General features: G+C 42.5%; 2 protein-coding genes and 3 long non-coding RNA genes across 8 annotated transcripts in view; 2 read left to right on the top strand and 3 right to left on the bottom strand.

Moving 5' to 3' along the window:
- The window catches only part of SLC7A2 (solute carrier family 7 member 2), a 52327-nt gene extending 50058 nt beyond the window's left edge, over positions 1–2269 (bottom strand). For 2 of the 3 annotated variants that reach the window (XM_079989719.1, XM_079989722.1), the window contains exon 1: positions 2144–2269. The gene's annotated coding sequence lies outside the window, so the exon portion shown is untranslated. Of the gene's footprint in view, positions 1–2029 lie in introns of all 3 variants that reach the window. The other variant, XM_079989723.1, reaches the window with a different exon arrangement.
- LOC307223680 overlaps positions 1–27587 on the bottom strand; it is a 116849-nt gene that overhangs the window by 75711 nt on the left and 13551 nt on the right. The gene's annotated exons all lie outside the window — the stretch shown is intronic.
- LOC307223661 lies at positions 5242–18101 on the bottom strand. Of its 2 annotated transcripts, XR_013842170.1 has the most exons (5): positions 17856–17961; positions 17046–17097; positions 14097–14243; positions 13132–13191; positions 5242–5561 (listed from the first exon to the last, which is right to left on the bottom strand). It is a non-coding gene; the product is annotated as an uncharacterized lncRNA (long non-coding RNA). The 2 variants fall into 2 exon arrangements; XR_013842169.1 differs by lacking the exons at positions 5242–5561; positions 17856–17961 and adding an exon at positions 17964–18101 and having other exon boundaries at positions 13065–13191.
- Positions 17990–27587, top strand: part of MTMR7 (myotubularin related protein 7) — a 42151-nt gene continuing 32553 nt past the window's right edge. Inside the window, exon 1 of the mRNA XM_079989733.1 lies at positions 17990–18336. Within this exon, the coding sequence (XP_079845859.1) occupies positions 18313–18336 (24 nt within the window). The 5' untranslated portion in view covers positions 17990–18312. The remainder of the gene's footprint in view (positions 18337–27587) is intronic.
- Positions 18689–27235, top strand: LOC307223684. The gene is made up of 3 exons (XR_013842194.1): positions 18689–18882; positions 19848–20021; positions 26771–27235. It is a non-coding gene; the product is annotated as an uncharacterized lncRNA (long non-coding RNA).

Raw genomic sequence — 27587 nt, 5'->3', positions numbered from 1 at the left:
TGGAGATCCTGTAGATTTCCTCAGCTGAAAGTAGCACAGCGGGTTTTGACAATGACATATATGAGTTCTTCCCCCTCCCCAAATGCACAAAGCTTGGTCTAGAGGTAGAAAGGAGAAGGGCTAGACAGAGAGCAGAAAACCCGCCAATTCCACACTTTCTTTACAACAATCCTGGCAAGAAAAAAAAAACAAAGCTACAACCTCCTTTAAATCACACTTTCAGTTAAAACTGGATGTTTTGGTGCTTTACCTTGCCCAGCTGAGGCAAAGCCCGAGAGGTTTAATTTTGCAGTGTGTACGGCAGTGCATTCCTGTCACGGTCTTTGCATGAATGGCACATACTGTCATGAGGTAAAACTATAAATATACATTGCTACCAGCCTGAACCAGCTCAACCCAGAAAATGTGACAGAATCAGCCCCCACCCCCAGTCCCAAGCTGTCCTTTACAACATCAATAACACTAACCAGGGATAGCAAACATAAACAACCAGGGAAAGGAAAAAGAGAGAGAACGAGGGAGCTTGCTAGCTTATTTTTAGTTTGCATCCTACTAACATACATCTTCCTTTTTGGGCTCCCAGAAGCCCCGATTCAGGTTTCAAGCCACTTTGTCTAGAGTACTCTAGGGGCTCCACTGCAGCTTCTTCCCAGACAAGTGGCTTAGGGACACACACCCAGGTAGTAAGTGCTTCAAAATCGGTAAGGTAAAGGTAAAGGTACCCCTGCCCGTACGGGCCAGTCTTGACAGACTCTGGGGTTCTGCGCCCATCTCACTCAAGAGGCCGGGGGCCAGCGCTGTCCGGAGACACTTCCGGGTCACGTGGCCAGCGTGACATTGCTGCTCTGGCGAGCCAGAGCCGCACACGGAAACGCCGTTTACCTTCCCGCTGGTAAGCGGTCCCTATTTATCTACTTGCACCCGGGGGTGCTTTCGAACTGCTAGGTTGGCAGGCGCTGGGACCGAGCAGCGGGAGCGCACCCCGCCGCGGGGATTCGAACCGCCGACCTTTCAATCGGCAAGCCCTAGGCGCTGAGGCTTTTACCCACAGCGCCACCCGCGTTCCTCAAAATTGGTAGAAAGTGTAATTGATACGAACGTTTGCAAAAGGAGAAGGTACTACTACTAAGGTCACCACCTTTCCTCCTGGCAAGATTCCTGAATCTTCTGCGAGCGTCAGGGCGGGCAGAGACTCAATAAGCACAGGCGCAAAATTTCACTGGCGGGAGAAGAGGCCTTCACTGAAGTTCTGCCTGTCCTGCGGCTATTAATGGCACAGGGGTTGTTCTGAACTGGGGGGGGGGGGGGGAGAGAAGAGCATGTGTTATCCTTGCAGGCATCTGTCTCCCACACACAACAGTCCAGCATGGACAGCTCAGCTGGTTAGAGCATGGTGCTGACAACGGCCAGGTTGCAGGTTCGGACCCCGTATGGGACAGTTACAAATTCATCCCTGCATGGCAGGGGGTTGGGCTAGATGGTCCTCAGGGGTCCCTTCCGACTTTACAATCCTAGGATTCTAACGGACCAACAGTGGGATAGAGCATTGTGCTGACAATGCCCACGTCACAGGTTCAATCCCCGTATGGTGCAGGTGCAAAATCATCCCTGCATGGCAGGTGGGTTGGGCTAGATGATCCTTGGGGTCCCTTCCAACTCTACCATTCTGTTACGGCAGAATGCGATAATTAAGGAAACTTAGCAAGCTGCCCGCATGCCCAAAGTGGCAGCTGATGCACACACGCCCAACACGGCGTCGACACCACCCAACCTTCCATATCGCGACTTCTGCAGGGGCAGCGATGTGTCGAGGAAGCGTCACGCGCCTAAAAGGAGATCCTCCCGTCCCGTCCCCTCGCGAGGAAAAGCAACCCGTTCCCACGTGCAATGGCCAAACAGACGCGTGGCTTTGCAAAAAGGTATCCCACACATACACACACACACACCCTTGACGGGAACCCGCCCCCCCCACCCGCAAAAAAACCCAACAATAATTCGCTTCACAATCTGCTGGCCGTGTGAAGCGCACCTCACAACAGCTCCAGCTTCCCGCCAGTTCCAGAAAAGACGCCCATAGAAGGAGGCGGTGGCGGGGGAAGGAAGGAAGAGGACCGGGAGGGCGGGGAAGGGGACTTCCACTCACTGGAGCCGGGCGGCCAAGGAAGAAGAGGGCGAGCGGGAGAGCGAAGTCTCCGGAGAGGAGCCTGTTGCTCGCTTGCTGCTCCCCGACAAGCCGCCTCGCGCGCGGGAGTTTCCCACAGAAATAGCCCCCCCCCCGCCCCGTACCCCGCGGCCAGCCCCCTCCCCACTTAGAACGGCCGAAGCCCCGCCCCTCCCTCGCGTTCCCCCCCGGGGAGCTCGGTCTGCGCTCGGGCCCGCCCAGCTCTCCCAACCAATGGGTAGAGGAGGCGGCGGCGGCGGCGGCTGTGGGCAGCCCTTCGCCGCTGCTTGCAGACCGCTGGAGCCTGTGGAATGGGCGGCAGGCAGCCAAGGTGCCGTCGGAGGGATGCGCCGTGCATTTCTTCCCCGTGCATTTCTTTGGAGAGGGGCGCTTTGGAGTCCGCACGCGTCATGCGCGCACATCGGGAGGAAAAAAGCAGGGGGGACAGACGGACACACAATTAAACTGAATTGATTTGCTGAAGGCCTGGAGATTAATAGCGTTGGATCAGTCCTATGGACATCTTGCTTGAAGCTAGTTGCAAAGGCTGGGTCTGCGCGGTTGCGACCCAGATGCGCGATTAGATGCTTCAGATCTCACCGTATCTCCTCAGAAGAAAGTCCTATCAGTGCCGGATTTACGTATAACCTAAACAAGCTATAGCTTAGGGCCCCACTCTGTTGGGGAGCTCCCCAAAAATTTTAAAGGGAAAAAAAAAACTGGATGTAAATTTCCAAAATATAAGATAAAAACCAAGTTAGAATTTAATAATTATTTCACTATTAATATATATATATTGTATGTATATATACAATTAATATATAATATATTAATTGTATTTTGAACCCTGGGCTCCCAGGTTATAGTCTGACATTCTAACTACTATACCACACATCCTTCCAGAATGGCTGAAGTTTTGCTTATCTGATTATTTTACTGTAAAGTAAATCAGAGACTGGCCCTATTTAAAAATGAAAACTAGATTACAAACAAGCAGTATTTCTTTTCACCCTTATATATGATACAGTGTTATTTGTATGGAGGGGGGGAAGCCTTAAGGAGAGAAGAAGGGCTACGTATTAGAAGGTTTGCAAGATATAGTCTTGATTGAGCAACCTTGAAAAGGTGCATCCAGTCTTGTAGGGAAACCAGCCTAATTATGCAGCTGCTTGGAGAGCTTCAACTCAAGCATTTGTCAGGCTTCATTCATTACGAACCCCAAAATCTGGGATCCCTTCAAAACGGGTGCCAAAGTTTTGAAGTTGTTTTGCAGCGCTTTGCAGTGAGAACCCCGCATTTTGCAGTGCCCCACAGATGGAGTAATTGATACAGCAAATCTGGGTTCATTGTTAATGCCCCAAAATGTAACACTGTCTGATTCACTCTAAAATGGTGAAAAACTTTGGTAAAAGTTTTGCAGCGTTTTAGTTACCGTTTGACCCCAGGTTTGAGTGGCTATTTCTCCATTTGTGGGACACTGCAAAATATGAGGGTTTCGCTGCAAAATGCAGCAAAATCTTTGCCAAAGTTTGATGCCACTTTGGAGTGAATCGGACAATGCTGGATTTTTGGTTCCCCTTTGACCCCCGAGTTTGAGTGGCTATTGCTCCATTTGGGGGGCACTGCAAAACATGGGGTTTTTTGCTGCAAAACGCTACAAAACAACTGCACATTTTGGCACCAGTTTTGAGGGGATCCCAGATTTTGGGGTTCATAGTTAATGAAGCCCATTTATCCCCCAGTCTGCCACATACTCTAAAACTGTGCATAGAAGGGTTAGCTAAAAACACACTGTCAGATCTAATTGGTCTAAAAAGCATTGCTCTAACATACTTCAAAGAGTCCTTTTAACTGTGCACAGCAACTTAGAAGGATTACAGTGCTTACCCTTTCAGTTAAAATTCTTATTGTCACGAAAGATCAGACACTAGAAGCTCTCAGGTTTAGCCTAGACTGACTTTATCCATACTATTATAATCCCTCTGATAAATGTTATACTGCATAGTGAAATCCTTTGATGTACTTCAGAGTTAACATGAGGTTTCTTTCTCATGCATTCTATGCAGCACCCAACTGTTAAAACAAAATATGCCGTGTTACTCTGCCTAAATACTTTTATTCCTTTAAATGACTTGTAATCCTGTCACTAAACTCTGCCCACATTTCCCCTTGATTTTTGTCTGTAATGATAAACATACAGTTGCCAGAAGACAGGCTGATTGGTTTACCCATCCAAACAAGAATGCAGGAAAACCATTTTGCTGGTAATAAATTATATGATTTACCTTTCACTAGTCAGCTTGCAAACCCTCTCTTACACCCCACTGCTGCAGTACCCTATTTTTCCATCCCATTTGAATCTCCCTGCTAAATTGGTCATCAGTACTTTTTGACTGCGAGAGAATATGTGCAGTTTCTAACATCACTATACTATTTGAACTCTGGCCTTTGTCCTTCATGCTAACAGCCAGGGAGAGGGAGGGGGGTTCCACTCATTTGCTCTCTAGCACAGAACCACTTCCTTTGATACCTTAATGGTCCATATGTAGGGGCCATTACCAAGAAACCTACATGGCTGTTTCAGCAATTGGATCCTTGTTGGATCTAGGAATTGTAAGAGACTCTGGCATACAGCTTACTCCCCCCCCCCCCCGCTAAACTCAAAACATGCCAGTACACCGCAGGTGAGGGTAACTGAGGTTGAGAATCGGTGGCTTGCTTAAGGCCATCCAGTGAGTTCATGGTACTTTCTCTGTCTCCTAGACATTGCACAACGTAAACTAATTTGTGGCACTTATCCACATCCCTAAGTAGAGGGTGATATGTTGGACCGGAATGACGCAGCGGATAACCAGGGAAAACATCCCTCCGGAGGGTAAAGTGTGTCTAACGCCAGCAGCCTGCATCTGTTTAGCTGAGCCTCCTCCACCCACTTCTCCACCCCTTGAGGGAAATGTTATTCAGAATCAATAATGTCTGCAAGGAGAAAATAATGTCAACCAGTACATCTCTTTTGGATAAGAAGGCAATGCCCTTTGGGGCATGCTACAAATTTATTTGGCAGGACAACAAGAGCAATTTTAAACTGGGCTGACTGAATCATAGCTACCCACTAGATAAATACAAGATTTTATTATCCAGGACAGTGTGTCCTTTAACCTTTACTGAATATACACACATACTGTGGCAAAAAAAACAACTGAACAGAGACAAAAACCAAATAATGTGAAATAAATTATTTGTGAAAAGATCTGCTTATGGCCTGTATGTTGTCGGTTCGAGAAACCAAATAAGCACATAAAATAAATGGTTGTAGCTGCAACCTATCTCCATGCACTTTGAAGAAGTTCTGCTGTTTCTACTAGGATTACTCCTGAGTAAGCAGGTTTCAGATTGCAAGCTGTGGAAGGAGAAATCAGTTTGCACTAGATTTTATAAATAGTCACCTATGACTGCTACCTCCAGTCTACACAGACTTGGGCATGCAAGAGGAGTTATTTCTATGTAAACATGCATAGACCAAGACTGTAAATATCACAAGCCACTGAAACTAATTATAAGAAATTAACAAATGTGTATATTTTCCATTAATAATCAAGGGTAGTAGTCAACTGAGTTTTACTTAGAGTAGACCCACTGAAATTAATGAGTGTAATTTAGTTATGTTTATTAATTTCAATGGGCTTGCTGTCAGTAAAACTTTGTTGTAGACCACCCTAATAATTTCCCCACAGTATCAAGTGTTGGTGTATCTGAAATTTGGATCCCTCCCCTGAGCCCACCCTGATGTAGGTGTTTGTTTGTTTTTCCTATTCAAAATGTACAAACCACTCCTTCCCAGAGAAAGAGAACAAGAAATGCATGGTTTATTGCAGATAGGCTTGCAATAGACTGCGTGTTTTGCAATTTAAAGTACCATACCCCTGGGAATGAAAAAAGGAGGTTTATCTGGGGGGGTAGGGTAATAGGAAAGGGACAATCATCTCGCCAGAGACAGAGCAAACAGTAGCAACACATATGTAGCACATTGAGCAATTAGGTATTTTTAAACATAGCTCGATGCAATGTCATTGCCAGTGAAGCTGCACAGACCCATCTAGGTAGAAGGTATCATTTTGTGTATTTGTGGGTTTCAATCAATGGCTTTGTTGCTGCATCTGCTTCCTGCAATCAAACTCTGCTAGCTTTCTGCTGGTTTAGAACAGTGTTTAAGCAGGAGCTTTTCATTTGATCCAAAGGGCAATGCTGTTGGAATGAATGCTTCTGTGTAGAGGGCAAATGTGGGCTGAGATGATGAAGCAAAAAGTGATGATAGGTCAAAAACAGATGATGATGTACTCATATTTGCCCTCTCTCCCGCAATAGTTTATAGTTCAGTCTCCCTCAATCTTGTGCCCATCAGATATTTTAGCTGTGCTGGCTAGGGCTGATGGAAGCTGTAGTCTGGAGCAAATGTAGGACTTCAAATTGGAGATGGCAGGTCTAAAACATGAGGTTAGATATCAATAGATGCATGCTTTCACCTGAGTGTGTCTCATGTGTAAATGAGTCATTTGAATCCATCTCTTATGCAACTTCTCTCTATTTGTGACACTATATGCCCTGGATTGCCTAGGTCAGGGATGGGACCTAAGTTGGCTGGATGGTACCTTGTATGCCTCCTTTCAGCAAGTCATGCAGCCAAGCTGGTGCCAGATGTATTATTCTGCTTTCCTTTGGACCACATCAGTGTGGCTGGGTCTAGCAGTGGCAGGTCTTGTAGTTTGGGCAGCCCAGGACCCTCCATACACACTGCCCGGGCTAGCACCCCAGGGAGGTCACTTTGTCACTGCTAACACAGCAGTTTGACTTCACCCGCAGAGGTGCACTCGATTGTCTCTCAAGGCAGATAGATGCTAACAACAACTGTTATCCTTGCCAAAAAGATTGGCCACCATTGTTCTATTTAACTTACTGTTTCTTTACATTCAACCACATTGTTATCATTGTTTATTTTTGTTGTTACTGTTGTTGTTTTGTTATTAGTATTCTATGTGTACTTATATTAGATAGGCTCCCTTAAAAAAAAAAAAAGAAAAGATGGAGGAGCACATAGATACAGAGGCCATCTTTGCAGAATCTTCCCATCTCTCCCATCTTGTACCTCTTATCTTTGGTGGGAAATTAATATGACAGTCATTGTCCATGTCAAACATTTATCCCAGCTGACAATTGAGCACATCTGTGTTGGAGAAGTTATGAGGCATTAGCAAGATCAGATCGTGACAGTTTCGTTGTTGTTGGGCTTTTTTGGTTTTTTACTATTGCAAAGAAAAGCTGAGATTTGAACGAGCGATTCCCACAGGAAAAGATCCCCATATCAGCCAAGCAGCCTTGGTGCCCTTAGAGAAGAGTGTATAAATATATAGTTTAATGCTCTTTTCAAACAAAGTTTGACATTTGTTAAGAATATCAGGAAGCGAGTTGGCCAAGTCCCGAAGGAAGGTCTATCCCAGCCAACAGAAGGTCAGAGTGAGAAACTCACTGCACTAAAAATGAAGAACATGTTCTTTAAGAATTATCCCTGAGGCAAGTCATCTGAATGCTGAAGGTTTCTAATGGCAGTGGGAAAATGGCAACATCAGTTATCAAGATACAGTATATAATCAATCTGGCCAGCCTGGCCAGGACACTATTCCTTTTATATATTGCTTGTTCATTGCAGCATCTGGGCTTGATGAGGCATGTGACCCATCCTGAGCCTACTCCAACTGAGGAATCACATACCTCCTTCCCAAGCTAGTGAGCCCCACCTGGGATGTGGGTCCTTGCCTTCCTTAGCCTCCTAGAGCGTACCTCCTGCAATCCTGCAGTCAGAATATTTCAACCAAAATAACCAAAACCAATGAGGTCCATGCCGTGAAGTGAATTGCTAGGGGGATTTCAACTCTCCCATCTTCTGTGCCAGCTGCCAGCCACATGCTGTGAACATGCCTCAAGGTAAGATTGCCATATTTTGAAGAGCAAAAGAACAGACACATTTGCTATTTTTCCAATCTTAAACTGAGTGTGCTCTTCCTCCTCCCCTCCCCGCCTCATTCCGTTATTCTTTATTCCTCCCAAAAGAAGTATTTCCCTCCTCTTTTCTTTAAAACCATTGTTTAAGTTATTGGCTTTCCCGGAGTTTTTGTGGTGATGCGGCAGCTGTACCATCCCAGAGATGGTAAATTCAGCAACAATGATGTCCATACTGGGGGAGAAATTACTTGGGAAGAGTAATGTGCATATTTCATACTAGGTTTAGCCTTGGTCTTTCACTGATGCTTCTGCTGTTGTTTTGAGTTTGTTTTAATTTATTGTTTTAAATGTAGATCATAAAAACACAGGTAAGATAGAATATATCATTATTTTTCATGTTGCAAGTAAAATTAACATCTAAGGGCTAACTTTTACAGGGCAACTAACAGAAATAGAATACAGAGAGTATAAATTGTATAAATTGTGTCCAAACACTGTCTTTTTCTCTTTTACAGGTAAGTGGATTGCATTCAGTTCCCTTAGACCAACGTCCCAAAAAGTCAATAAAGTTAACAAAGTAGAGTTCAAACAAAGTTGGCTTCTCTGTCCTATTTAGAATGCAGAAGGGCAGTAACAAATATATGTTATTTTAGATAAATCCTGAAAGCCTGAAGTGGTCTGAGCAATATTACATTCTGTGGGGAATGACCCACAGGAACTTCTTTGCGGGGTTTGGAAGGCAAAGCTTCAAAGAACAATAAAAATTAAAGAATTGTGAGAACTGCTTAGGGTGAAGACCCTCATACAACCATCTCAAGACACTATAGTTGTTCAGGGCTATTGATCAAAGTCCTGTATGTGTCTTCCTGCCTATGGTGAGCTAACATGTAGAAAAGAAGGCTCCTTTTAGTTTTGAAGTCTGTGTCCTGATGTCAATACTGGAGGTGTTATGCCTCTGGTTGCCAGTTGCAGAGAAACATGAGCAGGATACTGCCATTGCTATCTAGAAGGACTGTAGCTCATTGGCAGAGCACCTGGTTTTCACACAGAAGGTCCCAGCTTGAGTCCCTGACATGTCCAGATAGGGCTGAGAGAGACTTGAACCCTGAAGAACTTTTGCCTGTGTAGACCAGGATTTCTCCCAGACTTGAGTCTCCAGCTGTTTTTGGACTACAGTTCCCATCATCCTTGACCACTTGTCCTGCTAGCTAAGGATGATGTGTGTTGTAGTCCCAAAACAGCTGGAGACCCAAGTTTGGGAAACCTGGTGTAGACAATGCTGAGCAAGATGAACCCAATGGTCTGTCTCAGAATAAGATAGCTTCCTATTGTGCTCAGGTCCTGCTTATGGAGGAAGTATTTTCATTGTTCAATTGCACATACTTCCTGAGTTTCAACTCTTAGAAGAAAGGGTTTTTTTCCCCTTCCAATTATAAACCAGCAAGAATGTTCAGGCAAAGTTAAAAATAAATAAATTCCACAGCATTCTCGCTAATCTTTTCTGTCATGGAAGTTGGCAGGCCAAACAGCACATCACAGGGGAAGAAATGTGTCATGTCACAATGTTTCATTAAAAGTACATGGGAAAACCCTTCATACAGAGTCAGGATAAAAATAGGAAGCCTTTGAGTTGGAGTGCATACTTGTATAATTTTAACTCATAACTAATTCTTGCTTTGTGTTGCCCTCTTTACTTCTGAGTGATACTGGGGAAAATAACTCTTGGAGTGTTTGCATACATGTGATACTTCCACATGCCTATGTATGTGGAATACATACATCTCTTGGGTAATACACAAACACATGTAAATGTCTTAGTTTCCCACAAATATGTGAAACTTCACTTTCAGTATTGTCTTCTTGGAAACATCCAGTTACGAACTGCAATATGATTTCTCTCAGAACCTTTCTTCTGCAAGGAACTCTGTGTATGCTCTGATACCCGACTGCTCAAGCAGGGATCTGTCTCAAGCAATGGCCTCGGCGGTACAGTTTCTGACCCAAGGTGAAACTTCAGGTTTGGACAAACAGCAAGATGAGATAAAGGTCTGAGGTGAGGCTTGGCACCCTGGACAGCTCCAGGCAGTGCTCAGCTTAGCAACTCAAGAAGAATAGAGCTTGAATGTTGTTTTGGGAGAGGTCAAAGGCAGACTGAGCCTTAAATAGTTGGTACAGGTCTAGCTCTGCCTTCCATGGGAGCAACCTCGTCTATTAAAGGGGCCCAACCTGCTTTAGCAGCTGAGTCCAACAGAGCAGGGGAGATTATGGTTCAGAGCTGCGGGCTACTCCACATAACCTGTCACATCCCCCCAAAATCCCAGGATTATGACCTCTAACTCACTAAGTTAGATTCATTTAATTCATTCATTAATTCATTTTATCTACTGATGTATTTTGATATTTTATCTTTTGTTGTATATTGCCCTGGGCTCCATTTGTAGGAAGGCTGATGGATAAATGCAATAAACAAACACTGATGTCTCCAGCAGTAAATTGCCAGAAACATAGCTGTGCTCAAAAAAAAAAAGGGAGGAATCATATGTGCCTGCTTTGTTTTCCTCCCATGATACAGGTTCCATCATTATTCAGGTTGTGTGGCAGGGACAGGGAGATCAAGACCACGTCTGAACTAAAAGGTTTAAAGCAATATCATACCACTTTAAGCAGCCATGGCTTCCCCCTAAGAATAATGGAAACTGTAGTTTGTTAAAGGTGCTTAGAACTGCTGGGAGACCCCTATTTCCCTCAAAAAGCTAAAATTCCCAGAGTTCCTAAGAAGAATTGATTGGAAAAAACACTCTGGGAATTGTAATTCTGTGATGGGAATAGAGGATCCCCTAACAACTCTCAGCATCCTTGACAAACTACAGTTCCCAGGATTCCTTGGTGGGAGCCATGGCTGTTTAAAGTGGTAAGATACTGTGTGGAAAGTATAGTCAGTGGCGGCCCACCCCCTCCGCCGCCGCCCCCTCTCGTACGCCCCTGAGTATAGTGCAGATGAGTTACAATCCACCATTTTCAAATTTATTCTGCCAGGTACTCTTGATACCACTTTTTACGGATGAAATTGCACATCAAGACTGGTACGGAAGGAGATAAAACAGAAGTTTGAAACATCTAATTAGTCAAACTATAGGACATAAAGGGCTCTGCATTTCTGAAGGGATGCGAATTGTCTAAGCTGCATACCAGTGTTCTAAATTAGAAATAGTATTTGCTAACACCTTTGGTTTGACATGTATTTTTCAGCACTTCATTTCCCTTCATAGCAAAGCCATGATGCTGTGAGGCATTGCTGCTCAGCAAATCTATGTTGGGAGTGAGCTTTGCACCTAGATCAAGCTATCCTAATTTCAGTAGCTGTCTCCTTCCCACCATATCTCTGAAATTTTGGTTAACATTAAAGGAAAATGAATTGTATCTCTGCATTCAAACATGCAGGGAATGATCTGATTTCCCCCCCATCCATCTTCAACTTCCTTCTCTTCTCGGCTGAAGAAGTGGAGTACTTTTGGGAATAAAGATTGAAATTTTCTCACTTGTTCTGTGTAAGGTTCTCTCTTTCTTTTGCCTATGATCTTTGATTAATCAGCTGTATTCTTGGAAATCTCAAGTGCTTCTCTGTATTTAGAAGATTAACACTCCTTCATCAGCCCATTTGAGTAGATGTGGCTGACAGAACTTTTAAGAAGTTAGCATGGCGATCTTAACACCAGTAGGTGATGCCAAGATAAGCAGTCCCAAACCGTCTAGGAGAATCACAAGGCTTGCTGGGGTCAGCCAAGAATTATTCTAACCCTCTTACAATGACAGTCAATTTTAATTCCAATAACGTGACATGTGGGGCCTGATTTTACCTCTTTCCCCCAGGGGTTTCTAAAATAATTCCATTTACTTAGGATTCCTGCCACTGAAGTAATTTTATTTCATTTTTAAATGTCCTGTTCATAATACTGTTACAAAAGCCCAATGCCTGCCCCTCTCTCTGCCAAGCAGTGGCAAGAGCGTGAGGGGTAACAGGCACACATACAGGGTCTGTATCCCTTTGGATAATAGAAGACATGGCAGAGACGGTCATGCTTTAAGAAATATGGTTTCTTCACCTATTTAAACCTTCAGTCTGCATGGAGGGAGTCCAGATCTTACAGCATGGCCCACAGCATTGCAGGCAACCTTTTCTCCTTCCCTGCCAAGATGGATCTCAACCTTACTTCCTCCTCCTTCTGCCCGGAAGCCCCAGCTTCAACACTTCCCTTTTCCTGTCCCCTCAAACATAGTTACCACAGCAACCTTTGTGACTTCTGACTCCCCAGGCCAAAGGATCCTTCTGTGGCTCATCAAGACCTAACAGGCCTGCTGTTAACAGGCCTGTTCTTGAAACTACTAACATGAGTTTGACCAAACTGCGGGAGGCAGTGGAAGACAGGAATACCTGGTGTGCTCTGGTCCATGGGGTCAGGAAGAGTCGGACATGACTAAACAACAACAACCAATCCTGCTCTTCCCCCAGCCAGCCAGGCTGGTTGGCATAAGCCAGCACAGGAATTCCTTTGCAGCTTGCATTCTCCCTTCATACTACAAATAACCAAAATCCTACCATTTATTAATTTCTATAACCCTACTATTAACAATGGGTTGCCATACATCCTGAATACAGAATTTGGCAGCAGCGTCTGAGCGGAAATCGGAAAAATTTGGCAGCCCATGTTGGCAGTGCCATTTCATTAAAATAGTTCAAAAACAGTAACAACTTTTGGCAAAACTAAAAAAAGCTCAAAAACTTTTCCGTCCCGATGTTCACTGTTTGAAATATGGCAACCCTAAACAACATGTTATTTAATGTAGCATTTCAATCTGCTTACATCTGGTGCCTGAAGATATCAGACAATGGTGCCAGGTAAGCCTCCTCAGGGAGCGCATTCCACAAATGGGGAGCTACCACTGAAAAGGCCTGTTTTTGTGTTGCCACTCACCGGGATTCCCGGGGGGGAGGCACATAAAGAAAGGCTTGATTGCAGGGTCCGCTTCAATTCCTATGAGGAGAAGCAGTCCTTGAGGTACTGGGGTTATGAGATGCTTAAGTCTTTATTGGTCAAAAACAGCACTCTAAATTGGTCCAGGAAACTAACTGGTAGTCAATTAACTTATTTAATACCAGTGTGGCATAGTGGTTAGAGTTTCGGACTAGGACCTGGAAGCCCAGGTTTCAAATCTCTGGGTGATCCTAGACCAGTCACTGCCTCTATGGGCAGGGTATAAATATTATTATTTATTATTATTATTATTATTATTAGCTACCTCACAGTGCTGTTGTGGGAATTAAATGAGGAGGGCAAGAACAATGTACACCACCTTGAGCTCCTTGTGGAAAAAGGTGGGCTATAAATGCAATAAGAAAGTAGATAAATACTGAGAAATAGTTCTCACTCTCTAGCACTTTGCCAATCATATTTAAAGTTGGGAAGGCTCTTTTTCTTTTTTACCCCATCCTTTCTTCTAGAGCACAGGGTGGCAATCAATCATTAAAACAATAATCTAAAATACGTCAGAAATAAATATTATTCCAGTATAATAAAATACCGCAGAATACGACTACAGAGTAATTTGTTAAAAGGCCACATACATCTAGCACAAACAATTAAGAATCAATGATTGCCATAAAATTCTCATTTGCTCTGGAATCTTGTCGAATGCTACAATATTATTAATTTAGCCAAACATGATGATAGTTTTCTGTCACACAGATAGGAACAGTTTTCCATTTTGGTGCCAACTGGTTTCCTTCATTTCACTTTCTTTTTCTTTTAACCATGGTGAAAACAGCAATGAATAATTCTGAAAGTGCATGTTAAATGTTAAACTAAACACCGTGTAGCAGAGTTAAAGGTTGCACGTTTTGAGAAAAACTGACCTACATAAAATGAAAAAAAAATCTTACCTCGGGATCAATGTATCATGTGCCACTTCTAGGTAGACCCAACTAGGGGAAAAGTTTTTGTACTCAAGTCAAGTGCACCATGACGAAGAAACATCAAAGAAACGTGATCTACAAAGTCACATTTCTTGGAAGCTGCTGAGCTCGAGCCTGGAAACAGATCCAATAAAGGAAGCATATCAGTCATTTGACTCTTTTCAGCCACATTACCTTTCAGCCACATTACAGGGCTGTTGTGGACAAAATGTGTGTGTGTGAGGAAACCATCTACGATGTCTTAAAGAAAGGGCGGGATAAACATAAAAAAAAAAAATCTTCCATCCACCTTATGGCCTTCATCTTAAAGAATGCCTACACTAAAAATCTATGGTTAGTATTCAACTAAGTTTTACTCAGCAAAGGCCTACTGAAATTAATGAACATGACTAAGTTAGGCCCGTTAATTTCAATGGATCTACTTTGAGTAAAACTTAATTGACTACTGCTCCATATTACGTAATTTTGCATTGGTGGAACTGCCATAGCTTCCCAAGAAGTATCTTGAAAAAGTTCAGTTTGGTTAGAAGCTCTGAGAATTTTGTCAGAAATCCTTAGACCTCCTCATAGAACCAATCCCCAGGGCTCCCTCAAAGGACAGATTAAGTCTCAGTTGTGTAATTATCTATCCATTATTTATTAAAATAGTTCAAGTTTGCCTTTCAGTCAAAGAGGGATCCCAGACTGTCACTATTTTCAAGTGGGAGTCAATCCCATATTGGCAAATTAAGGCTGCACAATTAAAGCTGATTTGTAACTCTTTAAAGCTGATTTGTAACTCTTTAAAGCTGATTTGTAACTGCTTCCCCCAAAAGCTCAGACTCCTTCCAATAAGGAAAGTGATGCGAAAATGCACTGGAAAGTGTGGGACAATGCTTGCTAGATACATCTGTGTTTATTCAGAAGTGAGTCCTGCTGTGTTCAGTGGGGCTCATTATTCCCTATTAAATATGTTTGGAACTGCAGCCTCAGACTGCAACAACAGCAAAATCAATTTTCATTAAATGCTAGAGAGAGTTTAAAAGGTCACCTAAAAGTAGTGAGGATGTGGGACTGCTTAACTGAAAAGAGAGTTCTAAAGCTGAAACTTCATAACTAAGATGCCACTTATTTATTTTGATCGACTGACTAATTGTATTTCTAGACCACTCTTCATCCCTTAGAATCCAAGGGTCTCTTTCATAGAATTACAGAACTGGAATCTTTTGCATTCTAGGGCTTGAACCCACAACCCTGAGATTAAGAGTCTTGTGCTCTACTGACTGAGCCACTAACTGTCAAACAACAATTAGATTAAAAAAAAGACATAAACATTAGAACCAATTTAAATCCAAAGTATTACGGGTTGACAGTGGCACATTATTTGTGGGCACCCTGAGCAGGGTTTCTAAAGAAGATCTGAATTGCTGGGCAGGCAAATATGAGAGGCCTCAAGTACCATGGGTTCCAGATGCTTAGGTCTTAAAATATGGGTTAGGAAACCTGTGGCCTTCCAGATGCTGTTGGTTTCCAGCTACCATCAGCTCCCCTCAACATAGCCAATGGTACGCGATTATAGGAGTTAGTCCAACAACATCTGGAAAGTTGCAATTTCGGGTAGCAGAGCAGTCAGGATGAATGCTTTGTACCTAGACGTTTGTGTCCTGCACTTGTCCTCTTGCACACTTCCCCTGCAGAGCTCTGGCATGTTGCCTTTTAGTCCTCTGGAACACTTGGCAGCTCTGAGGGATATTGAGGGGGAGGGGGGCGGAAGCCAGGCCAGTAGTCATGTTGAACTGAAAGCCAGTTAACTCCTTTTACTATTAAACAAGTGTCATGCGTTCAGCGTTGTCACGTTGCAATTTGTGCAACAACTGCTCAGCAGTTATAAGGTTTGGAAATAATTAAAAGGGCAACTTTTCATTAGCTTGCTTTTTTATGAAATCATACGTTTTCCAGGAGAATCAGGGTGAAATACTAAAGGATTAAATTGTTGTTGTTAATATTTATTCACTGCTAGCAGTGTGACTTAAAGTTCCATATGCAAGCTCCCTGTCTCCAAGGAGTTTACCATTACAATCTAAGGACAACAACAGGAAAGCACCAGAGGGAGAAGAGGGAGACAAGAGTGTAAATATAATTCATAATATAGAAAAATCTCATTTGGAGCACTATTGAACAATTTATTAAAAGTTGGTAATTTTGGGAAATGTCTTAAATCATGAAGTAGTCTCAGACACCTTTTTGAACTGTTGATTGATTCTGAAGATTAAAGTTATGTTTTATGGAAGAGTGAAAGCAAATTCAGCTCCATGTGCTTATAGTTTGGTTACACTTGTAGATTAGGATTTAAAGGGATAAACCATAAACAAAATGGAATCTTTGGGTTTTGAGGGGGGATTAGCTGCAGTATGTAGTTTCATACTAATACCACCAAAGTATAAGTTCTAGTGTTAGAAGAAACCACTTTGTGGTTGCAAGAAATCCTTGCTTCATAGGCAGAAACTGCTATGTCAACAATCCTATGTAGCTGCAGTTCACAGAATTGCCATGGCTTTTTATAAAAAATTGCAGCTGGAGTAATTGTGCTTCCATTTAAATCAAAGGGGATTCTGCTGAAAAGTTTTTTATTTGAACTAACTGAAAAACATAAAAAATATGTTGAACTGCGTAACTATGAAAACTAAAAATGTCAGATTATCAACCAGCTATATTGATAGTCATGTTCACATCGGTTATGGTTAACTGTAGTGAAATCGCAAACGAAAGAGACCACTTCCAATGACGGAGGGAATGTTTTCTGTATTGTTTTCGTGCCTTTAGATTACCCTACCCCTTGCAGAAAAAAAACCCTGACTAGTTCATTACATAAAAACAACATGAGATACTGAGACGTATTGAAACTGCTGCATGTAGCGAACTTTAACACATACACACCATTCTTTCCCCTTTGTACACTTCAGACGCCTGCAGTTGCGCTTTGAGAGATCTGAAATAACACATAGACAGCAATCTTAGGAATTTACTTGTAAAGACTATCAGTAACACAGAAGAGGAGGTGGTTTTCACAGGGGCAGCTTGTTAACATGCAGGCAAGAGAAAAGCTGCCCCTTTTGCATCTGGTCACCCTAAAAGCAGCAGGATACTTAACTTTTGCTCCAGCCTGGGTTACGGGGGGGGGGGCAGTAAAAATCAATAAAAACCTGAGGTTCTGCCCTCACTCCAAACAAAAATCCTGGTTACGCTCATGGCCTGGGTTTTGGTGCCACGTTTTCACAACTGTTTGGCAGGCTGCAACTTAACAGGTGAAGCTCTTCCTTCGAGAGAGCATATTTAAGATGTAGTCGCCAAATATAAAATGGAAGACTGGTACAAAGAGGTGTGGGATATAGCTACTGATTATAAACTGACATGCTATTAAGATGGAGATGGGGAATATGCGGGAGAGGTGATTTTGCAGAGACATGGAAAGTATTTGTAGAATACTTTTTTTTTAAAATTAGTTTTTCAGATTTTGAAATTGACAATTGTCAAATGACCAAATGTATTTGCAGGCTTTGTCAAAACGGAAAGGGGTCAAACCATCGCAAAAAAGGCGTTGGAATTTTTGGCAGGTTGGATAGTTACCATGGAAGGGGTTGGGGGGTGGTAAGGCGCGCATTATTTATCATTATTACTTTATCAAAATAATAATAATAGTAATAATAGTAGTAGTAGTAATAATAATAATAATAATTAATAATATACAGCCGCTCGCGTTTCTGAAGAAAAACAGGCCACAATGAGTTGTGGGGAAACGTTTCACCAAACGGAGGCCTTTCCTTCACGGCCTTCCGAGAACAACGAGGGCAGCACCTGACGGGAGGCGCTTGTGCTTTGGTTGGAGATGGGGGCCAACGGGAACCCGGCAGCCTCTAGGGCCTGGTGGCCTCCCTCCAGCCGGGAAGCCTCGGGCTCCTGTGCGCCTCGGAAGCCGAAACGAGCGGCATGGCAGCCGCTGCAGGAGGCGGAGCCAAGCGCTGACCTGGCGGCATCGGAAACAGAGGCACCTTCTCTGGGAACCGCTTTCCAGCCATCCCTTCCCCGCTCCCAGTTTCCCTCTGTGTTGAGGTAACGACGCTTAAGTCTTCATAGGGCCCTGTGACCCCCCTCGGCTGTTGCGAGGCGTGTTGGGTGAGAGAGAAATCCCAGGGATCCTGTCGCCATGGAGCACATCCGAATGCCCAAGGTGAGTACCGGGAAGAGAGAGAGAGAGATGGATGCTCGCTTTTTGCATCCTTGAAAGCGCCCTTTACAGTATTTCTCCCTTGGGTGGGCGAGGCTAGGGTGCATTTACACACACACACACCTCCCATAAAACAAAAAAAAGTGATTTATTTATCTTAAAAAAATAACCTCTTTCATCCTTTCCTGGCTTTTCATAATTTTTAATGCCATTGGCTGTTTAAAGCAGACCTTGTATTAGGCTCAGAATATTCACCAGTTTGTCTAGAATATGCTTTTTTTAATTCGTCCATATTGCAGCAAACATCCCTGAAAGCAGGGGCGGGGGGAGGTGTCTTCCTTCTTCAACCCCCCTCCCTTTTCATTCTGCTTTTTTCACTTTTTTGAAATTAAACTGGAGGCCTCTGCCTGGCTGTGGCTGCTGACAGGGGTTCTGGTGGAAGAGACCCTACCCTATTGATCTTCTCCAGGCAGGTGAAAAATAGGATCGCAGCACACACAAAAAGGGCTCAGAATTATGATGTAGTTTCTCTACAGGAATGAGATCAAGGTAGCGTTGAATCGTAGGAGAATGCTGAAGTTAAATGAATTCCTTTTGGCTGAATGGATGTGGAATGATCTATGGCGCTGAAGGGTTGTTTTGCAAATGCTGATGGTATATTATTAGCCATCGACTCAAAATAATGGCTTCTTGTTCTTTGGTCTTACATCACTAGGCCTCTGACTCCCAGACAGGAAATGGGATATTTGATCCTGCTTAAAAAAACCCAAAACACTGATCCTGTAATTTTACTCCTTTTTGTATCTTAAACAAAAAAGGTTTCCTTTATCGCATTTATTCCAATACATCTGAGAAACAATAAGAATTATGCGCCTATATCTAGTCGACACAGTCTTGAGAGCACTCAGAATATGGAGGATTTTGTTCTTTTCTTTTTTCAAAGTGATTATGAAGGGGAAACAGCATTGATATAGTCATTTTAGACAGGGTTGTGTGTGCTGGCAGGTTCTGTTTTCTGTTTATTTTGTCAACCAAAGTCCCTCGACTTCCATTTAAGAAATCAAGTTTCTAGCTCCTGAGGTTTGTTTAGAAAAGCTTGGCAATAGTCCCACTCATGTCATCTTCCACTTTATTCTTCCTTTCTTGCCAAAAATTCCAGTGACTACTATGAATCCAGGAACACCCTCAGGCTATGTAACTGCTCCTTCAGAGGGAGGACCTAATTCCTGGACCTGAGAGTCACTAACCCACAAGGCCTTTATTGTGCTGGGATTCAATTTCAGTTTATTAATCCTCATCCAGCCGCCACTGCATGCAAACACCACTCCAGGTGCACCACACCTGCCCCAGTTGTTACAGAGAAATAGAGTTAGGTGTCATCTGCATATTTGTGAAACATTACTGCAATGCATCCAAGTAACAGGCCCCATTCCTTCTTTTTTGAATCACGTCACTTCTTTTACTGGTTGGCTGACAGGCATGATTTCTGAAGCATTTTCCCTCTGGTACCCAAGGAAGCAGTGCTGCAACAGGGATGCTTGCAACAGGGACAAGAAGTCTAAAACACATTTTGCCCAGATGTCTGCGTTGCCAGTGGCAACCATGAAAGACTACTGACCTGGATCAGGACCATTGTGGACCAAAGGGTTAACGCTCCCACACCATGCTATAGATCAAATCTAGATCAGGTTCCCTCACAGTTGTTATTTACTCTCTCTCTCTCTCTCTCTCTCTGTGTGTGTGTGTGTGTGTGTGTGTGTGTGTGTGAGAGAGAGAGAGAGAGAGAGAAATAATGCTTCAGCCTCCTTTTCTACTGCTTCATGTTGTTGATGTTGTAGATCAGCTCTCCGAAAAACATAGGATAGGACATTGGAAAATAGGGAGTAGTCCTATACGGAATGGGTCCATTAAGCACAATATTGTCTCTTATGACTAGCAGCAGTTTTCCAAAGTTTAATAAAGAGGTCCTTCTCATCCCTATCTAGAGATGCTGAGACTTGAACCCGCGACCCTCTGCATTCAAAGCATGTGTTCTACCACTGAGCTACAGCCTTTCCCTGGTCCAGCAACTTTACTTGTAAGAAACAAGTATTGATTGTAAATGATTATGAGCCATTAGTGTGGTTTGAAAGAACATCCTCTGGGAAGTTGCTAAAAGCTGAAATATCTACTGAGTGAAATAATCTTCTGTTAACAGGCTTCACCATAAATGGCAGCCAAAGGGGATGGGGGACGAAATCAGATCCTCACCTGATTTGAAAATGCTTTGTGCTAACTTAAAGGGCGGGGAACCAATGATGCTAAAGATCAGATTGATACTAAAGATATGAAGAAGACACTGCCCTTAGATCACAATTTTTTTTCAGGCACATAAAGTGTGTTCCTTCCATTTATATCATTGTAGCTATATATTGGCAGCAGAGCAATTTAAGTTAATTTCCACTGAACATGCCAAATGAGTCCCTAGCGTCTGTGTTGTAATAATAGCACCAGGCATTCATTTGATGTTGTATCTGTTTGTTTAATGCAGCATTCTGGGTGGTCCAAGTTGTTCTTAAGTTCTAGTTTTTCCATGTTACTGAGTCCTTTTTCTGTTTTGTTGAACGTATTTAGGTTATTTCTGGGGGAAACGACATTTGTATCACAAATATTCAGGCCTTCGGTGTTCTTTTTTCTTTTCTTTTCATCTCCCACTTGAATGGGCTGAGATTAGCTCAACCTGTGGGTCTTCGTGGGCTACTTAGTGCAATATGAATTTGGGACTGACTCTAAAGTTCCCTTCAAAGCTCATCAGGCTACTATGAAGCATGTAACGTGTAGACCTGACATGGGCATGTTTATGAGCATAACTTTGCTGGGAACAATATTGCATGAAGAATGTTAGATCTTGGATTTATGTACACAGTAAAGCATCCTGTGAGAGATGCTTCACACATTACATTTTTTGTAGACACGCTTTACAATATGTTGCTCAAGCAGCAACATTCATTCATTGGCTTCTCTAGCACACCCTTCATCTATTAATGATCCCAGGGCAGGATTGAACAAACCCCCCCCCCCCACTAAAAATGTAATAATAAAATTTACATGCAGCTCATAAAACAGCAGATAACAATATATAATAGCACAATATGGCACACATACAACAGGCTGATTTATGACTCTCCACATGAGGTCAACTCCCTATAAAACGCTAATATCTATTTAACTAGTGCCTAAAAGTGAATGGTGTAGCACCATTCATTTATTAAAGGGGAGTGCCAGAAGTGAGATGCCATAACAGAGAAAGCCCTATCTAATATCACCACACAGTGAGTTTCCTTTAACACCAGGGCCAATGAGAAGGGCCAGTTAGTACATGGGCAGTATAGGAAGATTTCAGATTACTGAGCTGCTCTGAATTCTGACAGCTTCATTCTGCACTAATTGCAGCTGCCTTCAAGGGTAACCTCATGTACCATGCATTATAGCTGTCAAGGGTCAGGAAGGTTTGTAGTTGCTACTTCAGTTTTAAAAAATAAAATAAAATAAACTTTGTCCTCTGACTATCAAACCAACAAGTTATTCTTCACTATATTGTTGATTCATGTTGGGAAACTGAATCAATATGCTCTTCTGTTGTGCCAGTTCCAGGCTGGTTTTGTGATGTGAAAATACAGTAAACTAATCCATGGCTATATTAAAATGTTGATATAATTCTGGTGTCAGTTTCCTTGTGTAAAAGTTACACATGACACAAATATTTTATTTTCTTTCCAAAGGGATGTCCGAGTGTCATGTCTTGACAAGTTCATTAATCGGTATAACATTCTCATGTATTTATTTTAAAATAAGCAGCTGGCTACTTATGTCTCTCTGTGTGTGAGCATTGTTGCATCCTTGCACAAGGATTGTAGCTCAGTGGTACAGTACATGCTTTGCATTATAAAGGTACCAGGATGAATCCCTGACATTTAGGTAGGGTTGCTGGGAATTTCACTGAAACTCTGGAGATGTGCTGGCAGTGTGTCTGTAAATGAAACTAGGATCCCATACATTTAAAGAAGGGATAGCCCAGTTGGTAGAGCATGAGACTCTTAATCTCAGGGTTGTGGGTTTGAGCCCAATGTTGGGCAAAAAAAGTTCCTGCATCGTAGGGGATTGGACTAGAAGACCCTTGTGGTCCCTTTGAACTCTACAATTCTTTGATTCTGTGATTTTAGGCATTTGCCACTTTAAATAGTAATGGCTTCCCCAAAGGATTCATGGCAAATTGTAGTTTGTTAAGGGTGTAGAACTGTGGGAATTGTAGCTCTGTGATGAGAATAGGGATATCCTAAAAGCTCTTGGGACCCTTAATGAAATACAGGTGCCAGGATTGTTTGAGGGAAGCCATGGCTCTTTAAAGTGGTGTAATACTGCTTTCAGTGTATGGTACAGATGACGTTTAATAAGCTAGAAGGATACATGGTTTGACTTGATAGGAGGCAGTTTCCTGAGTGCGTTCCTAATCTGTTCATTAAAAGCACAGGGATTTCAATCAATTGTTATTGCACACTTTCCAGTGCATATCCCCATCACTTTCCTTATTGCAAAAAGACTGATTTGGAGGGGGGAGGTGTCAGGTGAAGCACGTTTGTTGCATAAGAGTGCTGAATCGTCTTTAATTGCATATTCTGATCTTGCTGATAGGTGATAGAATCCCTCCTGAAAACAGTGACAGTGTGGAAGCAACCCCTTGTCTGTACCTCAGAGCTCAGAAACCTTTCTAAATGGCAGATTCTGGTTTCCTGTGTTTCAGTTCTACAAGTGGAGAGAAAGATAATTTGTGGTGCGATCTGGCTGACCTTGTTTATAGAGTGCTCTTTGTCCTACTTGTTAGCACTTGGGGCTAGAAGATTCTCATCATCCATCTATTCAGTCTCATAACTTCCTGCTGTTAGTCTAGTGATGCGAGCTTGGGGTCATCTAAGGAAAAAGACAGCATGACTATTCCTCTTGGACACCCAACTGTCTCTCAGCTATGCTTCTCCCCATGCCCCCTCTGGCTCGGCACTAATGTTTTTTCTTTCTGGAGTAGAATTTAATCAGGAATCTGCATTGTTCTCACTTAGAGAAGACACAAGTCTAAGTCGCTAGTTTTGTGCTTGTTTTAATCAGATGTGTGAATCCTCAATTGTATAATCCTATTTTCCAAACAAGGTTGGCTGGCTGTAAGCAATGTTATCCAGATTGCTGTTGTATTGCCTTGCAACCGCTGTATGACTGGCAGTCTCCTGTCACAGTAACACAACAAGTTACTGCCTTTTTAAAACTACAGCCACAATCAAGGTTCATTCAACAAGTATAAAATATACTTAGGGACACATGATGTCTTGGAACACCCAACACCATTTGACTGTAGCCATAAAACCTTCAGAGGCATTTAACGTGCATTCAGCATATCTAGAAAGAGCTTTGCAGCTAGCCTAACTTGAGGTCTTGCCTATCCCTTTCCCAAATACAACATCCCTTTTCTTGAATGACCTCCCAACAGCCTTGTTCAGAAGGTCAGATTTTAAATTTATCCTCTGAAAGTGCCTTACATCTGTTTGCAATTTGCATTCCCTTTAACTTCTATATTTTGCCTTCTTTCCCTTTTCTCTAAAAAGTGTTGTGCTGAATTTGGATCCACTTTATATATATCATGTAAGGGGTTGCCATAGACACCATAAATCCCTTGACTGTGTTCTGCTTAATGCCCTCTTTGCTCCTTTTAGCCTACAGCAACCAAGGTCATGGAGGAAAATATATCATGATGGACAGACATGGCTTTTAATAAATACTTCAGTCAGTTGTGATTTGTGTCCGTAGGCGATCGCTCAAGGGACTTGGCACTCATCACCATGATCTCTGATACCTCTGCAATAGGGATGGGCAAGCTCTGGCCTGCGAGCCTCTCCATTGGGACCCCCAAGACATGCTGACCTGTCCCACACCTCAAATTCTGAGCACACAATCATGTGGTAACAAGATGGCTTACAAATAATATAGAAGTTGGATCCAAGGCAAACGACACAATCCAAGCATTGGCATATCATGTGGTACAAAGTCTTGCTTAAAATGAAAACAATTTAAAAATGTGCAGCTTTCTGGTATTTTACCCCATATCAAGTCCACCTTTTAGTAAGAGTGGTTTGCCTCACATATCCTTACGAATCATTTAATGAACGACCTTTTCTTCCATTTTTGCCCACTTGTTTGGTGCCCTGACCCCAAAGAAAGTCACCACTTCCTTGTATTGCACATTTCTAAAACCTGAAATTAAAGCCAATTGCAGTTCACAGATTATTACTCCAAAATTTCACTACATTCTTCGAAGATGGGCTTCCAGAATCTGTGACATGTCCATATTTCTTCTCTGATAATCGGAGAGAATACTTTGAAGGTTTGACATTTAAGTCACATTAATCCTACAGTAAATAAATGTGACTTAAACCTCAAACCTTCAAAGTATTCTCTCTGATTGCTGCTGATACCAATTTCAGTAGGTGTTTCTGCACAGTTTCTAACCATTGAGCACCATCTATAACGAAATATTTACAGTAGTTAATTAATCAGTAAGATACATGTAAAATGTCAATGGCTCCAGGAGAGGAGGGGCAGCATTGAATGCTGGGGAAAGTGGCAGTGAGATTGTTACTGTGGGAGCACTGGATTGGCTATACTGGTATGTCTGCCCCGCCTTTTTTCACCACCTTGCTCTACTATACCCAGTACAGTGGTGCCCCGCAAGACGAATGCCTCGCAAGACGAAAAACTCGCTAGACGAAAGAGTTTTCCGTCTTTTGAGGTGCTTTGCAAGACGAATTTCCCTATGGGCTTGCTTCGCAAGATGAAACGTCTTGCGAGTTCTTGCGAGTTTTTTTCCTCCCCCCCCTTTTTCTAAGCCGCTAATAGCCGCTAAGCCGCTAATAGCCACTAAGCCGCTAAACCGCTAATAGCGCTAATCCTCTAAGCCGCTAATAGCCGTGCTTCGCAAGACGAAAAAACCGCAAGACGAAGAGACTCGTGGAACGGATTAATTTCGTCTTGCGAGGAACCACTGTATGTGGAAGCAGTGGTGCTGTAGAGAGGCAAGTTCCATAGTACGTCCCCTAGCTGCTGGCCACTCGTGAAAAGTATTATCTCTTGAATGTTTGTGACTATTTTGATTCTAATGTGCTCTTGGATTTGGGACTTCCATTTTGAAAATGATTGGTTGGATTTCTTTTTTGAACTAAAAATGGTCTCCCCTTAATTTATAAAAAATGTATATTTCGTAAAAATTGTGGGGATATGCAAATATATAACTGAGTATTTTTTTCATTTAACACTAACTAGACTCCTAGTTCGGGGACGCGAGTGGTGCTGTGGGTTAAACCACAGAGCCTAGGGCTTGCCCAATCACAAGGTCGGCGGTTTGAATCCCTGCAATGGGGTGAGCTCCCATTGCTCGGTCCCTGCTCCTGCCAACCTAGCAGTTCGAAAGCACGAAGTGCAAGTAGATAAATAGGTACCGCTCTGGCGGGAAGGTAAACGGTGTTTCCGTGTGCTGCTCTGGTTTGTCAGAGGTGGCTTAGTCATTCGGCCACATGACCCAGAAGCTGTACTCTGGCTCCCTCGGCCAATAAAGCGAGATGAGTGCCGCAACCCCAGAGTCGTCCATGACTGGACCTAACGGTCAGGGGTCCCTTTACCTTTACCTTTAGACTCCTAGTTAGTGCAGTTTGTGTCTCCAGCTAAGTCACTATTGAATGTACACTGCAGAGCAAACTTTGTTCTTTTCAGTGCTCCTATTCGCCTAAAGTACTTTGATGATCTGGCACTAAGCTGCCTTAAGGGTGAATTTTGAGCTGACATTGCACAGTTTGTTTCTCCACTGGGAATGATGTGAGATGCACAAAAATAGTTCCCAGAGGCCAGAGCTTGCTAGAAAATCTGTGTCTTCAAAGTGGTTTAGCATTCTGCTTTCTGCAGCCAGCTCTTGACATAGGTCACTGAAGAACTAGCCAAGACGTAGGTCTCATAAGAACTAGCCAAGAAGTCAGTGAATCATTATACTATAAAAAAACCCAAAAAACTGGGTCACGTCCTGGAGTTCCACTCTTAACTCATTTGTTACCAAAGTAGTTTCTCAGTAGAGAAAAGGGCAAGGATGAGCTGTCATAAAGGCATGAGAATTTAGCTCAAATGAAACCACAGAGCATACAGAAACACTCCATTGATCTATTTGGTTAGCTTGGCAGAAGTTAATTTTAGCTTTTTTCAAATCCCCACCTACCTTGAGCTCTGAATAGGCTCTTAAAAACATGATAATCTTTTAGATGTCTTTGTAGCTAGGTTATGAATAATTGTTAAATTTCTTAGCTGCTTTGTCTCATGTCAAATGGTTGAGGTGGAATTTGTGTATAAGTATTTTACCTCTTTTCTGTTTCAGAAATCCTGATATGTGTATGGGGCAAATATGACTTTAACTCATCTTTAGTATACTTATTTTAAAAGGAAAACAAAAGAAAAGTTCATTAGAAAATATGGGTGTATCTGCTGTAAGGCGCTGCACAGAATTATGTCACATCCAGTCAGAGGCAAGCAGAACCAAGGCTCTACCAATCAGATTGCATCTTGCCATTTTTACAAAAGTTGTTATTGATAGTTTTATTGAGATTTTCACAAATTTTATTTTGCAAAGTACAAAAGGTTGCAGCCACTCATTCCTGTTAGTCAAAAATTAAGTATGACCAGTGCTTTTTTTTCTGGGGGTACACAGGGGTACGCATACTCCTAAACATTTTGTGAATCTAAGTTTGGCCTCATTGAGAGGCAGTATTTCAATATGAGTAGGAAAATGAGAGTACTGCAAACATTTTTTTAAAGAAAAAAACACTGAGTATGACTAAATGATTATGAACAATGGGTGGTATTTTACTTGGAGTAGACCCCCTGGAAATCATAAACATGACTAAATTAGGTACATTAATTTCAGTGGATCTACTTTGAGTAAAACATAGTTGAATGCCATCCATTGAATACAGGCATGTAATTTTATCACCCAATTTTAGCATGTAATTATATTACTTATATTTGTTTGAAAACTACTGACTTTACTTTGATTATGTTCTTTCTAGTTTGTATCTTTGGCTCTGTATTAATAAACAAATCTTGCCACAATTGGTTTTATATATAGTTTGATACATTTTATGTCAGTTCATTTTTAATGTTGGATGGTATTTTTAATTTGCATATTGTTTAATGTA

The sequence above is a fragment of the Podarcis cretensis genome (genome assembly GCF_951804945.1).
Source record: "Podarcis cretensis genome assembly, chromosome: 9".
NCBI classification, from domain to species: domain Eukaryota; kingdom Metazoa; phylum Chordata; class Lepidosauria; order Squamata; family Lacertidae; genus Podarcis; species Podarcis cretensis.
This window is presented reverse-complemented; position numbering and strand designations above follow the sequence as displayed.